The sequence below is a fragment of the Pelodiscus sinensis genome, chromosome 2, assembly GCF_052426305.1.
Source record: "Pelodiscus sinensis isolate ZL-2025 chromosome 2, ASM5242630v1, whole genome shotgun sequence".
NCBI lineage: Eukaryota > Metazoa > Chordata > Testudines > Trionychidae > Pelodiscus > Pelodiscus sinensis.
The window spans coordinates 86,643,379-86,659,152 of record NC_143053.1 but is presented as its reverse complement, the minus strand read 5'-3'; the positions used below and the strand labels follow the sequence as shown (position 1 = coordinate 86,659,152).

The window sequence follows — 15,774 nt, the reverse complement described above, 5'->3', positions numbered from 1 at the left end:
ACTGGATTTAAGTCTAATCAGGTCTGTTAGATATTTCTGGTGGTTCTGTTTTCCCCATTTGATAGCCACATGACAATGAAAAACATCACACATTCTTGAAAATGGTACCTGGGTGAATGTCTTCTTTTCTTTGTGCATTTCCCTGCTGCCTCTTCTCTTCAGTGAGCTCTGAAACAGATACAAGAAATGCCTAATTACTGACTAGCTGCAACATAAAGCTCTGCAGTCTGGCAGTGACCACTACCTTCCTAAAACTGACAGTGGGAAACATTTATTTCGTGTAGTCAGTAATGTAATTTCCTATTCATTATTTTTAAAAAGAAAATCAAGACTCTTTTCTGTTAGCTTTTGCTAACCAAAGCCATTTACAATAAAATGCAATTGCAGGAGTTAAAAGTTCGCCAAGGAAGGAAGCTTCCCTCCTTCCCCACAACTTGTGCGAAAACTTGTTTTCTGCAGAAGTGATTTGTTTGAGTGATCTGGGAGAAATCCAAGAATGTTACTCACAATGGAGATGAAACATATTTTGGAAACAGCGCAGAAAAGTAGTGAAAGGAGAGACTACATACGTGTAAGCAACACTGCATAACAGGCCTACCCCTTGCCTCTCACATACATGGAGGTGCTTGATTAAAAGCAGCCTAAAAACACACATTCTCACTTGTGTACTGAATTTATTTTAAATTAAATAAACACCTTACAGCTTTACAGATTTTTTAATATCATTCCACAGGCAATGGCTTTTTATCCTAGGACCCAGAAATGAAACAATTACCATCGTTTCAATTTTCAACAATCTTCAGTCATCCAAAGGAAAAGATGTAGCTGTTTTCTTATATTTTAACAGCAAGTGACAGAGTGATTAGTTCTATCTCTCTATCTGAATTTTATGTTTTAGGGCGATGGTCAAACAGGTGTGTGTGAGTCGTACCCACTAACATGAAACAGGAATTTGTCTTCTGTAGGTTAATATTTGGAAGTGGCTCAGAGAAATGATTGTATCCATTATTAAACAAAGAAGCTGGCAGGCTACAAAACTACAGAGTATCCTAGATTCAAAACTGATCACCTTGCTTCATATATTTCAACCACTTGGACCATTCCTAGAAGCATTATCCTCCTCACTAGTCAATGGGTGAGCTTTCAGACTCCTCCCATCTCCTAAATCTAGTTCTCTCTTGTGATTTAGGCTGCTTCCTTCTACAGCTGACCTCAATGGTTTGCTCCATGTTTCTGTAAGAAAAAAAAATCCATTTCATGTTGACCACTTCAAGGAGGGCAGCCGCAGAATTTTGTGTAGACAGCACTCGACAAAAAAGAAGTATTTTGTTCAATAAAATTAAATAGCAGTCAAGTGAGGCCTGACAAGGAGAATGATACTTCCTAATCATAAACCAGCAGGGGTGCACTCTGTGTTTGATTTAGTGGGTCTTTACCAGAAGCCAACTGGTGGCTGGGGCCAGGAACCAGCGGGGCCAGGAGCTGGCAGCCAGACCCAGACCCAATCCCAGCACCAGCATGGGGGCTGTGAGCCAGGAGCCAATAGCAGTCCCAGCCCTAGCGCAGTTTAACTGGTAAACTGATTAACTGGGATTTTATTTCCCTACTTTCTAATACCAAATTATTCAGTAGGATCTTCCCCTTGTTCCTCCTCCCCCCCCCAATACAAAAAGCAAAAGGCATGGTTTTGTCTTCTTAGATGAAAGGGTGAAAGAGACAGAGATATCTTGGGATTTTATGCCTCTTTCCTTTATACTCCAGTTAACCCTTTAAAGAATCCACTTCAACAGGTACCTCTCAAAGCAAAATTTATTCAAACAATAGAGGAGGGGACATGGAGTCTTATGGTGAAGAAGGCTGTGCAGTTTTGAACACATGCTAAGAATGTCAGGCAGAAAGATTTCATAACTTTACCCATCTTGTGGCTATATTATATATAAGGACCCTGAAGTGGTCACTATGATATTGATCAACAGGTTAGTAGTTTTCAAAGATAACTCATAAGGCACATTTTGTAAAAAAGATATTAGGGATGAAAGCGACTAGTCGACTATCTGATGGGCAAATGCTTATTGGACAATCGTCTAGTGACTCAGCTAGTCACTTCCTCACCTTGCAGCCTCCATCAGAGAGAGGCAGGGGCGCAATGGGGAACTGTCAACATTTCTGCCTTTGAAATGGAGCAAGAGAGCAGAAGCGCTGCAGGAAGGCTGGGGCAAGCTGGGGACTCAAACAGTCCCCGCTGGCCCCATGCTCCCTGTTTTTGAAATGTACAAGAGCCAGGAGGGAGCATTTAAAAAGCAGGGAGTGTGGGGCCAGTAGGGGACTGCTTGAGTCCATCACTGGCCATACTCCCCGTGGCACTTTCACCTTTAAAATGTAGCAAAAGCTGGCAGGACTCTTGCTACATTTCAAAACCTGAGGCGCCCTTACTGATTAATCGAATAGTTGATGCAAATTACATCAACTATTCAATTAGTTGATTAATCTAAATGTAACATCCTTAGCGAATACGGATGTGCTTTTGGTCTCACCTAGTATGTTTATTTAGATTGCAAGCTCTTAGACGTAGGGGGTTTTCTAGCATGATGGAACCTTACTCTCATTTGGGTCCTTGATGCACAATCATAACATAAACACAATCAAAATACTAATCATACCTGAAATACAAATGCACAAGTCAAAATGTGGAAGACCTACTGGTCTTGCCCATGTGCTAAACCAAATACAGAAATGGCTCCATTCATCTGAAGAAGTGGGTTGTTCATTCATTTGAAGAAGTGGTTTGTGCCCACAAAAGCTCATGATACCACCTACATTTTTTGTAAGTCTCTAAGGTGCTATTAATCTCTAAGACTATTTGCTGTTTTTTAAAGTTTTTCCAGTTACAGACAAACACTACTCCTCTGAAACTTACAGAAACGGCTGTTATCCAACATGAAGATGTTGTACAATGCTATTATAACTGGTATAATGTGCACCAAAAAGGAATACTGCCCTCGCTCATCTCTATGCAACAGGAGAGACAATGGCAGGGAAAGGGAGACAAGCTCCAGGCAGGCTGAAAAAAAGCACATAGAGCTGAACATGGCTTTGGAAGTGACCTACTGCAGGATTTGTGCTGCTGGCTTCAGTCAGAACCTTGTCCAGTTGTCTTCATACAAATAGACAGATGCGGGGTAAGGTGTGTGCAAAATGGAGACTACCAGATATAGATCAGGAGGATAACCTTGACCTGTAGCACAGGTATAATATTGAGCTTGAAAAAAGGAGTTTGCATATTGGTTGAGTGCAGCATCTCCTCTTCGTTGGTCCAGAAATGGTATGGCAGCAATTGGCCCCTCCAACCAAACCTGGGAACAAAATCTGAGTGAGCAAACATGAGCATGTAGAGAGCATGGCAGGGAGCCCAAGAATGAGACTGCATAGGGCTGTATATAGGATGGGAGGGGTGGATAAAATAGTTGTACATAAGCATGAGTGAGGAAACCGTGCAAGACCAATGATCCCCACTCTTGATGAGTGCATGTATGGGAGGAACACACGATACCCCTCTCCACCCTGAATGCCACAGAATGCAAAGGGGTATGGAGCAGACCCTCTAACTGGGACTAAGGGCGGCATGAACTATTTTAGCAAAAGAAGTTGGTAGTGTGGTGAGTGAGTGAAGTGAAAGGAGCGTAGGAAAGGAGCACTTGTAAATGGTGTGCAGGAAATGGGAGTGGGGAGGCAATTTGAATTTATGCAAGGATGTCCATTCACATATTACTATGCTTCCACATCTGGGAGACCAGAGACCACAGTCAAACAAAAGTTGTCTCTGAAGACAGGAGGTTACTTGATAGAAGTGAACATTTCACTGCAACAGGAAGCCTCACAAATGCTCTCTGCTCTGAAGGTAAACTGTTGTTAACATGCTCCATGGCATTTTTAGAAGTTGCACTTATAATAAATGTGCATATATGCAGGAGCAGCAGCCTGATTACATGTCCTTTTGGCTGCTCATGGTAACTCCCATCCATCTTTTTTTCCTCAACAGAGGATAGCAGAACAGCAGCGAAGAGGGACAGATAAACCCCCTGCTTTCATTGAATCCCACACCAGAGATGCAGTTGCCTCTGCAGAGTGGAACAGCACAAGCAGCAAAAGCCAGACGCAGGCTCTACCCAGCTCTACTAGCAACAGATAACCTTCATTAAACCTTCCTGAAGGAGGAGGAGCAGTGAAGACATGAGGGCAGCTGGAGATAATGGGAAGCATAAGTAACCTGTGAAGAAGAACTGACAGAGCAAAGGACTGAAGCGACCAAGAAAGGGGCTAAGGAGACAAAGACAGGGACACAGAAGATGGGTCCCATAAAGAAAAGGTGAGAGGAGATATGCAAGGAAGGTGGGAAAAGGATGTACCCAAAAAGCAAAACTCTCAGGGAAAGGAGAGAACCTCCAAAATGGGGAACAGTGGGGAAGTAAGGAGGGAGAACTAAAGAAAAGTTTGAAGATAACACACAAAATGGGGGAGTCATAAATAATGAAGAAGACAGGTCACTGACACACAGCAATCTGGATTGCTTGGTAACCTGGGCTTTAGCAAATGACATGCATTTGAATACACATGTGAAGGTAGGAGCAAAGAATGTAGGTTATACTTAAGGGACGGGGAACTCAATCCTAGAAAGTATATGTGCGGGGCACCTGGGCAAGATGGGAGCAGGGGGAGAAGGTGACTTCACACTCCAGGAAGGGGCAGGGCTGCAGGTAGCCAGCCCTCAATGCTGCTTGGACCATGCCAGCCTTCCACCTCCCCAGCCAGCCTTCCAGCCACCAAGACCGTGCCACTTAGGCCTCTGGTGGCAATTTAATGGACTCCAGCTACCACCACTACCACCTCTGGAATTGCCAGGTTCTGGGGCAGTTGCCATCTTTGCCCCTCTCCCCCATTGCAGGCCTAGCTGTGATTCTGAAAAAAAAATCTGAGCATTAGGGTGGATAATCAACTGACCAAGAGCTCCCAGTGAGACGCTGTGGCCAAAAGAACTGTGATGCATAAACAGGGGAATCTCAAGTAGGAGCTGAAACGTTATTTTACCTCTGTATTTGGCAATCGTGTAACTGCTGTTAGAACACTGGTACTCACTCTTTAAGAAGGATTTGATAAACTGAAGGATGAGAACATCTGCCTTATATTGACACACTCAAAGAGTTCAGTCTATTTACTTTAATAAATAGAAGGCTAAAGGGTGACTTGATTACAGTCTACAAATACTTACATAAGGAATTAATATTTGATAATGGGCTTGTTGATCTAAAAGAGAAAGGCATAACATCATCCACTATCTGGAAGATGAAGCTAGAAAAATGGGGATTGGAAATAAAGTACAGGTTGAACCTCTCTAGTCCGGCACCCTTGGGACTGGACCGCTTCTGAACCAGAGAATTTACCAGACCACAGGAGGTCAATATTATCTAGCAGCATCACCAACACTTTCGCTGCTTACTGGGCTCTTAGAAGACATTAAGGGTATGTCTAGACTACATGTCTCTGGTGACAGAGACATGTAGATTAGGCTACCTGGCCTAGGGAAATGAAGTAGCAATTTAAATAATCGCCACTTCATTTAAATTTAAATGGCTGCCGCGCTGTGCTGATCAGCTGTTTGTCGGCTCAGCGCGCTAGTCTGGACACTCAGCAGTCAACATCAAAGTCATCTGTCGACCTCCCCGGTAAACCTCACCCCAGGAGGCATACCGGGGAGGTCGACAAATGCCTTTGATGTTGACCGCGGAGCGTCCAGACTAGCACGCTGAGCTGATAAACAGCTGATCGGCATAGCACAGCAGCCATTTAAATGTAAATGAAGCGGCGATTATTTAAATTGCCACTTCATTTCCCTATGCCGGGTAGCCTAATCTACATGCCTCTGTCGCCAGAGGCATGTAGTCTAGACATACCCTTAGGGATAAATTAGAGCTAAGTAACAGCACAGAACACTGAGAGTCAGGACTGGTGGCTGTAAACAAACTTTATGGGACCATGGGAAATGGCCACACCCCTGAAAAGTGAACATCCAGCTAATTAAAATCATGCCAGACTACAGACGTTGCCAAACCAGCGAGTTCTGGACTTAAGAGGTTCAACTTCTACACATTTTTACGGTAAGGATAATTTATCATTGAAACAATTTTCTAAGGATCAGGGAGATGCTCCCTCTTGGACCATTTTAAAATAAGGATTAGATGTTCTTCTAAGAGCTACTCCAGAAATTATTTGGGGGGAAGTTCTAATGTCCTGTGTTATGCAGGTTGTCAAATTAAATACCCACAGTGGTCCCTTCTGGCCTTGGAATCTATAAGAGTAAAACACTTCAGTGAAAAAAGGAAGGAGAGAATGATTCAAGAACAGACAAGTCCACAAGTGAGGAGAGAAAGGAAAGGACAAGTTGAAAAAGACATAGAAAGATATGGAACCTTTTGAGTTTTTTGCCTTCTTTAGTCTCGTACAATCTCTGTTTCTTCTTACATGGCTACCACTCTCCATTGCCCTTGAGAGTTTAGCACATCTATATTTTTCATGCAATTGTAGTAGCTACTTGATGTACACCAATGGTTGCATTTGCAAAAGGGAGGCCAAGCTTTTGAAAATTTCTCTCTAAGGGCAATTTTTCTTACTGTGATATGTGGGGAATTATGCACAGTATCAGTGCTGGTTATGAATTGTATAACTAATGTTCCACATGCCATAATAAACTGCTACTAACACACTAGGCTTTGGAATAGATCATCATAATTTCTGTTTGCATTATTAGAAAATACTATATGCCAGAGAGGGATCTTTATGATAAAAAAAGCACATAAAAAGAATACAATAGGGACCAAATAATACATTCTTCATGCATACCAGTAGTTGAAATAGCCTCATTGGAACCACTGGTGTGTGCAAAAACACATACACACTAGGGATGTGAACAGGGAACCACATGGCAGGGCGGGATCTTGCTTAATCGGTTAACCAATTAAACCTAAAGTTTAACCGGTTAACTGATGAACCAGGATTTTAATCCCTAATACTAGTCACCAAAACAAACAAACAAACAAACCCCCATGCAATTTGCTAGTATCTCTAAGGGTAAATGTATCATTATCACTTGTTATTTGTTAGTAGTGTGTTTACCAGACTGTAGTACAAGACAAAGTAAGACACTATCCTGGATTCATTATACATTGTTTTCAGACAAACACAATATAGATATATTGGGCTGATTCTTCTTTCACAAGTTTTAAATAATTGGATTTACATGCTGGTATACACTAAATCACTCCTGATTGATACCAGCATAAGACAGAAAAGATCAGTTCCACAGTAGGACAGATAGTTGCAAGATGGATTTAAGAATAATGTTTTACTTCACTGTGGGCTAACTATAGCATGCTCCTTTCTATAATGGCACTTCTTTTGTTGGTAAATTAATACTGATAAGCTAATTATGAGAAACCTATTTATAAAGGGATTTGAACAAAGAGAAAGTGGATACTTGAAGGCAAGGGAGTTTTAGATGTAAACAGAAGTATGGGCTTCAACAAATACGAGTATTTATTAGTACAACAAACATTCTATATCCAATACCCAGTTACTAAATATATATACCTTCAGAGAGGGGCTAAACAGATGGATAAATCTTAATTTCACATAATCAACATGACACAAAAAATAAACAGGCTAAGTATTAACATTTTTTGGAGCTTTCCCTGCATTTGTGGAAAGAGGGGATTAGAAAAGCTTATATGTAGTATTGTGATAGAAGCCTTAGCACAGCCACTGTGAAAACTTTTTCACCACGAAAGGAAGTCTGTGTGTCCTCTGTTATCAGTTTTGATACGTACTGTAGCGTAAGCCACAACCACAAAGAGGGATGTAGAGTATGGATGCTATCAAGAGTTCCCAGAGGCATTGTTTCCTGACATCTCTCATGATCTCAGTGGAAAGGCAGTTTCACTGGGTGGAAAGGCATCTCCACCCATTAACAGATGCACCCAAGCATCTTAGGGAGGGAGTAGTATTCAGCCTCCTTGGCTATGCTAGCTCATCTCTTGCAGCTGGTACAGAAGCATCTTTTTTGAATGTCCAGAAGTGCTAGACTTGCAAAGTCCCTATGTCCAAGGAAGGTAAAAAGTGAGGCAAGAGATTATCATTGCACAGGGTACACAATAGGAAAATTCCTCCTACTCTTCCCCCTTTGGAACTCTTTTAGGATGAAACTGTTCAGTTACTGAGATACAGAATGGTACATCTAAAATCTTTTTGCAAAACAGCTGGTCTCTCCTAAGACAACTATAAAGAAGATATTTCTGCACACACAGTACTGGAAACAATTAACCGGAACAGAGATGTAGCTTCCAGCTAATGAGTGAAAGCATCCTAACAGTCACTTCCCATATCAGCCATAGCCATGGTAAAGAGCACAGGTGCTGAACTTCTTATACAACTTATCTAAATAAGGAAACAACATCCTGGCTTTCCAACCCCTACTTGGGGCCAGCTAGAAGTTCATCTGACATTATGGCTTGGAAACATCCTACACTTTATATTACAGTGACTCCTTGATGAACATTTGAATGTATGGGGCAGTACAGTAACTCCTCACTTAATGCTGCAGTTATGTTCCTGAAAAATGTTACTTAAAGCAAAACAATGTTAAGTGAATCCAATTTCCCCATAAGAATTAATGTAAATGGGGAGGATTGGATTTCAGGGTTTTTTTTTTTTTTTGCCAGACAAAATATAGTATAGACATCTACAGTATATGTTTTAAATCATTTCAAACAATTTAACACTGAACTCACAAATGATAATTGTGAAGCCTGGTTGAAGCAGGAGTGTAACGGGTTTGGAGCTCTGGAGCTTGCCCTGCTCTGCCTACTTAGCACTCCTGCTGATGGGGTTGCCAGCTGTCCGGTACTGAACTGGACAGTTCGGTATTTTCACCTCTTGTCCGGTACTTTCTGATTTTTTCCCAGCCAGGAGGCAAAAATCCCAGGCTGTCTGGCTCCATACGGAGGCAGGCTGGCAACCCTATTGCTTACCAGGTTCCGCAAGGGAGCTGTCCGACCCGGCAGCCTGTTAGGGCCAAAAAGCCTCACCATGCGGTTTTTAAAGGGGCCACGGTGGTTTTTGTGGGTGTTTTTTCTTACAACTCTTGGGGTCTTTTTTTTTTTTTTTTTTTTTTGCACTCAACTAACTTTTTCCTGGCATGGTTTTTGTTGTTGTATGGTATTTTTTCTGAAACCATCTTGCAACCCTCCCTGCGGGGGAGCAGGGTTGGGATACGGGGGCTTGCTCCATTCTGCTTGCCTGGTGCTCCTGCTGGAATGCTGTGCAGGTAGAGTGGGGTAAATCCCCAACCCTGCTTCCAGGCTGTAATGCCAGGTAGGTAGGCAGGCAGAACAGAGTGAGCCAAACAACAATAGTGTAATGTTGTGCGACCTTACACTAGTGTCTTCTCTAATACCTCAGAAACCTAACAACAATAATACAATATTAACTGGGATGACTTGGAGTGAGGAGTTACTACACTGAGAATTTTTCCATGCAACCCTAATGCAGACTGGGAGGATGGCTATGGAACGGTAAAATACTAATTACCTTACATTTGCTACAGGCCCCTGCAAAAGACACCACCCTGAGCCTTGATAAAATGGAGTTTGATGTAACTGAGATGTATCTACATTTATCTTCATCTGATCTTTTTTTATGAGGAGCTTATAAATGCTATTCCATTAATGATCCACATGGCCAAGCGAAATAAGCACGTCTGAAATAATCATAAGCTTCACAAGTCAGTGTTCAGGATGAAAGCCATCAAGTTCCCTTGAGTGAACAAGCAGCAGAGCACATCAGCAATCAACACTGACTTGAATTCCCCTAGTAATTCATTACACTATTGTAATATGCTCACAAATGAGGACTTTGGATGGTTGTTTTTTTCCTTGTGATTAGTTCATAGCATCATTTCTTATTCATTGCTTCCCAAAGTCTTGCTGTTGCTGACTGATATTATTAGGCAATTTAATGGGCAGGCAATTTACATATGATTGAATCCGATATGTCTGGGAACATGAGTATGGAAGAAAACAGCAGGGAGCCACGTGCTTTCTGAAGAACTTAGTGACAAGAGTGTAGCTCTGAACACCAGTGAAGTGGAGCTGGCTGATTCTGCAGAATGACCAGTTGCATCAGAACAATTCAGTTAAGATTTGGTCTGCTGAGGCCAACAAGGGTGTCTGAATGAAATCCCTTTTAAAATCTATTTGGTTACGAAGACTAGGTATGGACGAGTGCTCAATCCAATCCCAGCCAGTCTGCACCCAAGGGATATGACCAGGTGAACTGAGTTCTTGCAAGGGACACCCTCCATCCTTTGATGGGGTCCCAGCAGCAAAATGAAGACAGACATATGCATGGAATTAAGCATCAGGCCACAATTTTTAATCCAACTTTAATACAAGGGAGGGGGTGCTACAAACCAATCATTTCCTATATCACACATTTAATTGGCTCCAGGGCTCCTTACCATGCAACCCATAATGAGGTGTAGTTTCTCCTCAGCCTACACTGCAGGACTCAGCTGTCTTTGAATCCTAGCACCCTCACTTCACAAGGGGAACAGGATAAAATAGGATGGGGACCTTGGCCTACAAAGGTCTCACCCTATCATACGAGCCCAAGGCCCATCACCAAAATCCCAGATCTTTTACCTCTGAAAACTGTTAATTTTATTCCATTAATTGCACCTGGAAACCAGCTGCAAATGGTGACAAATAAACACCTCCACCTCCAGTTAGGTACCAATCATGTTCCTACTTAACTCATTGTGGCTTGCAGGTGCTGTGAGGAAGGGGAAACACTTTCTAGTCCTCCATCAACTGGCTCATGGGAGGAAAAAACACCTTTCTGATCCTCTAAACTGTCAATTGGCTGGACCCACTGCCTCTGTCAATCCAGTTTCCTATTCCGAGTGCAAGGTGGGTTTACTGGAACAGAGCCAAAAGAAACTCCATCTGGGTCCCTATGGTGAGTTAAATCCTGGGAGCTGGGGAACGCTGGCCGGTCAGCATTTTTCTCCCCCAGCTGGCCAACAGGTGCCAAAGATTCCAGAGAGGAGCTACCTTCTGTCCCCTGTTGGGAGTCTCCTCTCTTGCCACTAGGACTGTCCCTCTCTCACCACTGGCCCCTTCAGTTTCCCTCACCCATTGATGCAGGTGGGTGGCATTTACTCTGGAGTTGATAAATCTCTCTCATGTAATTCTTCCACATTGGGGGGTGTGTGTGTGTGTGTGTGTGTGTGTGTGTGTGTGTGTGTGTGTGAAATTTTTCATTAAGACAAAAAGTCTTTCTTATATATTGTTTGTATACAGACTCCATGCTATCTGAAGAAATGAATATGCTGAAACAGGACTCCTCTCTTTTCCCCTAGTTGTTCCTTTACATCTAAAGAAATCAGCAGGAATTCAGCTGTAGATTCATTTATGCAGTATGCTTCTCTTCCCGCCTGCTAAATTAGTGATCTGATACTGACGTGTAGAAAAGAAATGGGTCATTCTGAGGACTGTCATCTCTCAGTTGAAGCAACTATTAAATATGAAATCCCCAGGCAGCATCTATCCTTTAAATTCCAACATCACAGAGACACTCACTACTACTATTGCATAGCTTCACTTGAAGCTCATGCACCAAAGGAGAAAATCAGATTCACAGCCATAAGGGAACTCCAGACAGCGTAGTAAATGCTACTGAGCTAATGCCTATGCTTGATAAATGGCTGCTTTCCTCCACTTCCCCCTCTCTCAGAGTGTACCCATAATCTCTCTTGATAGAGCTGCCGCTGCATGCAGCGTGGTAATTAGGGTTCTTGCACTGATCTCCAAGCAGACAAAGATGCAGAACTGAGGCATAACACAGCAGTTGCAGCAAAATAGAGATTGATTACGTTACTGTTTGTTTTGTATGAGCACTCCCATCAGGATCAAGGCCCCATTGCACTAGGCACAGTATAAAGAAGGGGTACGTCTAGACTACAGGCTTTTGTTGCCAGAAGTTTCGTCGACAGATATTGTCAACAAAGCTTCTGTCGACAAAAAGCGTCTAGACTACATCCAGGTCTGTCGACAAAGCGAGCCGCTTTGTTGACATGACAGTGTAGATGCAAAGGACAGCGTAGATGCAATAACGCCTTCTGTCGACAGAACTCTGTCGACAAAAGGCATTATTCCTCATAGAATGAGGTTTACAGCCGTCAACAAAACTGCCGAGTTATGTCGACAGAACTCAGCAGAAGTGTAGTCGCAGGTATAGTTTTGTCGACAAAAGTCCATTTTTGTTGACAAAACCCTGTAGTCTAGACACACCCAAGGAGACAGAACTGCCTCAAAGAGCTTATGTTATTCAAAGTATGGCTGACCCACAAAAATCCCTGGGATAGCATAAAAACATTCTTATTAGTAAATTAAGAGCTGTGCACCGTGACACTTGGGATACCCTCCTTTCAGCCATGCTCTGAGAAACACCAATGCTTGGGATGCTATTCTGGTACGTAGAGATGTAACATTTATAGTCCACACAAGGAATTCTTACATCCCAAGCCAACTAACTGGTGACTTCAAAACCTGTAACTCAAAGCAAAACACAATCAGATGCTAAAATATGACAATTTCTGAAGAAACAGATGAAACAGGTCATACAATTTTTATAAGCCTTTGTATTACAGGTGATGTTTGTTGCTATGTGATGATGACAGGTTTGGTGACAGTGTGACTATTAGTGAAAGCAACCCTCTACCAAGTGATTAGCTGTCATATATTTCATTATTCAGTAATAATTTTCTCTACCATTCATCACTGGAAATGTTGGCTGCTTTAAACTAGTCTGTGAAATAACCCACTCTCCCACCTATTTACTATGTACAGTGATGTTTGTTCGTTTGTTTGTTTGTTTCTTTTTGTACCTAATCCCCGCACTGCACCTCACAAAATCTCCAGTCGGGTGCTGCTAGAGGCCAACCTGTCAGTAAGGATTCTAGGAAAAGCAGCTGAGTGAAGCAGGTGGTGCAGAGGAAGGGGATTCATGGTTTTACATTTCTAAAGAAGCATAATACAAGAGTTACTGCTGCTGATCAGTGAATTCTCAGCAGGCTGCTTCTTGCAGAACAAGCAATCAATGTGTTTAAGAAGAATATAACAGAAATACAATTATTTATTTCATTTTCCACGGTCATAAACACATTACTGATATGTTGTTGTGGCTTTAGGAGTACAAGCTTCTGCACGTTAGAAAAGTGTTCAGTAGCAGGGTTGTGGGGCGGTGAGATAAAGAGTGGAGGTTAGGCAGTCCGATATGAAAGAAGGGGAGGGAAGATGAATAGAAATCCAAACAATACACTCTTACTAACCAGTAGATTAATGCTGCGCCTTGGCTTAGAATAGTGAGAGAGAGGTGAACTCCTTGACTCTGGGGAAGGGGCACTTAGTATAGAGGGATGCAAGTTGCAAAGAATCCAATAAAAGCAATTAAGAGAATTTATTTTTAAAAATAAATTCTCTCAAACACTTCTAGAGAGAAAGATAATCAGAGCCATCCAGTACACTATGCACTCAACATTCATGAATTAATAAGCAGAAAACTGTTAATTGGTGAAGAAGGAGAGAAAAAGTCTCCATGTACAGAGCAGACACGTATAAAAACAAGCTTATTGCATCCTCCCAGGATTAGAACAACATGCTGTTTCTATGAAGTATTAAATGCAATTCTAAGGAGCAGAGAGATTAAAAGCCAACCAATATGATCCTCCTGCATATGAGATGCCTCAGATAACCTTTATAATCTCCTTTTGCCCATCTATCGGTTTACAGCTGTAACGGCATTTGTTCATTGCAAGACCGCTCTTATTCTTGATGTCTATATTATACTAGAAGATGTACCCGGCATTGCTTGGATCCCTCAGGGTAGGAGGCTGGAGACGTGGGGGGGGTCTCAAGAAGGGATGTGAACGACTAGTCGACTATCCAATAAGCAAATGCTTATCGGACAGTTGACAGGCTTATCAACTAGTCGCTTTCCCCCTGCTTGCTGCCTCTATCAGAAAGAGACAGCAAGGGGATGGCGGAGGGGGGGGGGGAGAGGAGACTCTGACACTTTGAAAAGCCATGTGCAGCCCAGGGTCCCAAGCTGGCCCCGTGCTCCCCGCAGCGTTTCAAACAAGCAGTGCCACATAGAGCCCAGGGTCAGCTGGAGACTTTCCTGACCCTGGGCTCCATCCGGAGCTGCCGCTTTGAAATGCTGTGGGGGCCAGTGGGGGACTGCTTGTGCTCCCCACAGTGCTTTCACCTTTGAAGTGCCATTTCAAAGGTGGAAGTGCCCTTACTGACTAATCAAATAGGAGATGCAAATTGCATCGACTACTTGATTAGTCAAATGATCGAAATTTTACATCCCTAGTCTCAGGGCAGGAGGCTGGGGACATTGGGGTGCAGGAATCAGGTCAGGTGGTTGGGAGGTATGGGGGACTTAGGTGAGAGGGTGGAGGTGTAGGAGTCAAGGCAGGGGTTGGGGGGCTCAGGGCAGGGGCTGGGGGCAGCCACTGGCTGCTCCCGGAGCCAGTTCGGAGTGGTAGGGGCCGCACTGCCCAGCTGCTGGCTCCTCCATGGCTCTCCAGGGCTGTTCGGGCAGCTGAAGCACACTTGATTGCTGCCCCCTGTGGTCATTCTGGAATGTAACTGTTGCTGCTATCACAGCCCTCCCTTTCCATTTAATGAGAAACAAACCACATTCTAGGCACATCCCATTGTCCTGGCACAACCAAGCCCAGACCTTGCTTTTAACTGATGGTAAGAGGCATCCACATGTCAAATTCGGTGGTCCTAACTCCTTGTTCAAGAATTCATCCTAAATGGTAACAGGCTCATAGATGAACGGACAGACACACACCCTCAAATACACAGAAGAGTAGGATGAGAGTTAAAACTTGTAAAACCCATGACATTTTTTTCTAGCAAACTTGTACTTCAAACTAGCGCCATCTTTTTACTATTCCCCCTGGACATAGCGTTCCAGAAAAATGTATCTGCAGCAAGTCATGCGGGCAGGGGTGGCCTGGGGATGTAGGCAACCTCGGCAGTTAAACGCGGTGCCCAATGATGACATCACACCATTGAGGGCTATGGAGGCGGGGGTGCTGATCGTGCATTCTGCCTGCGGCGCTAGTTGCTGGCAGCTCTCCTCGAGCCGCTCCTGCATGTGGGACATGAGTTAACGTACACATTCAACCCGTTCGGGTGGAATGGAGACTGCTCACCACCAGGAGTCTAGTGGAGCCTGTAATCAATGGCAGATTAATGGGGCACCTGCCAATTTGGAGACTTCTGCAGGACTGCCAGAACCTGCGCAGAAGATGGGAGAGTTGCTGCAACTCTAGCTCCACCACTAGCTCCTTCTTTCCCCTCCCCCGGACACTCCACCTGCCCTGGTCTGTGAAAGCAGCCCATAGCCCATGTTCCCATGCTCCAAGGTACATTGCCCACTGCAGGAGGAGGATCCAGGGCTCCCCCACCATGTCCTGGGATCCCTGGACAGCTCTTACCATGGCCTGACTCCAGCTTCTGGCTTGGATAGGGGGTGAGGCCTCGAGGCAAGGACAGGCTAAGAGCCACCTCAGAGCCCCTTCCCACCCACATACTCTGGGAAGAGGCTTGCACGGCTCCTGAACCTCAGGCAGGTATGGATCTCTGC

At 43.6% G+C, this 15,774-nt stretch overlaps 1 protein-coding gene across 5 annotated transcripts in view; it reads right to left on the bottom strand.

The window, feature by feature from the left end:
* MTCL1 (microtubule crosslinking factor 1) overlaps window positions 1-15,774 on the bottom strand; it is a 172,872-nt gene that overhangs the window by 70,851 nt on the left and 86,247 nt on the right. For all 5 annotated transcript variants that reach the window (XM_089776306.1, XM_089776307.1, XM_075920965.2 and 2 more), the window contains exon 4: window positions 109-168. In XM_089776306.1, coding sequence (XP_089632432.1) covers window positions 109-168 — 60 coding nt within the window. The remainder of the gene's footprint in view (window positions 1-108; window positions 169-15,774) is intronic.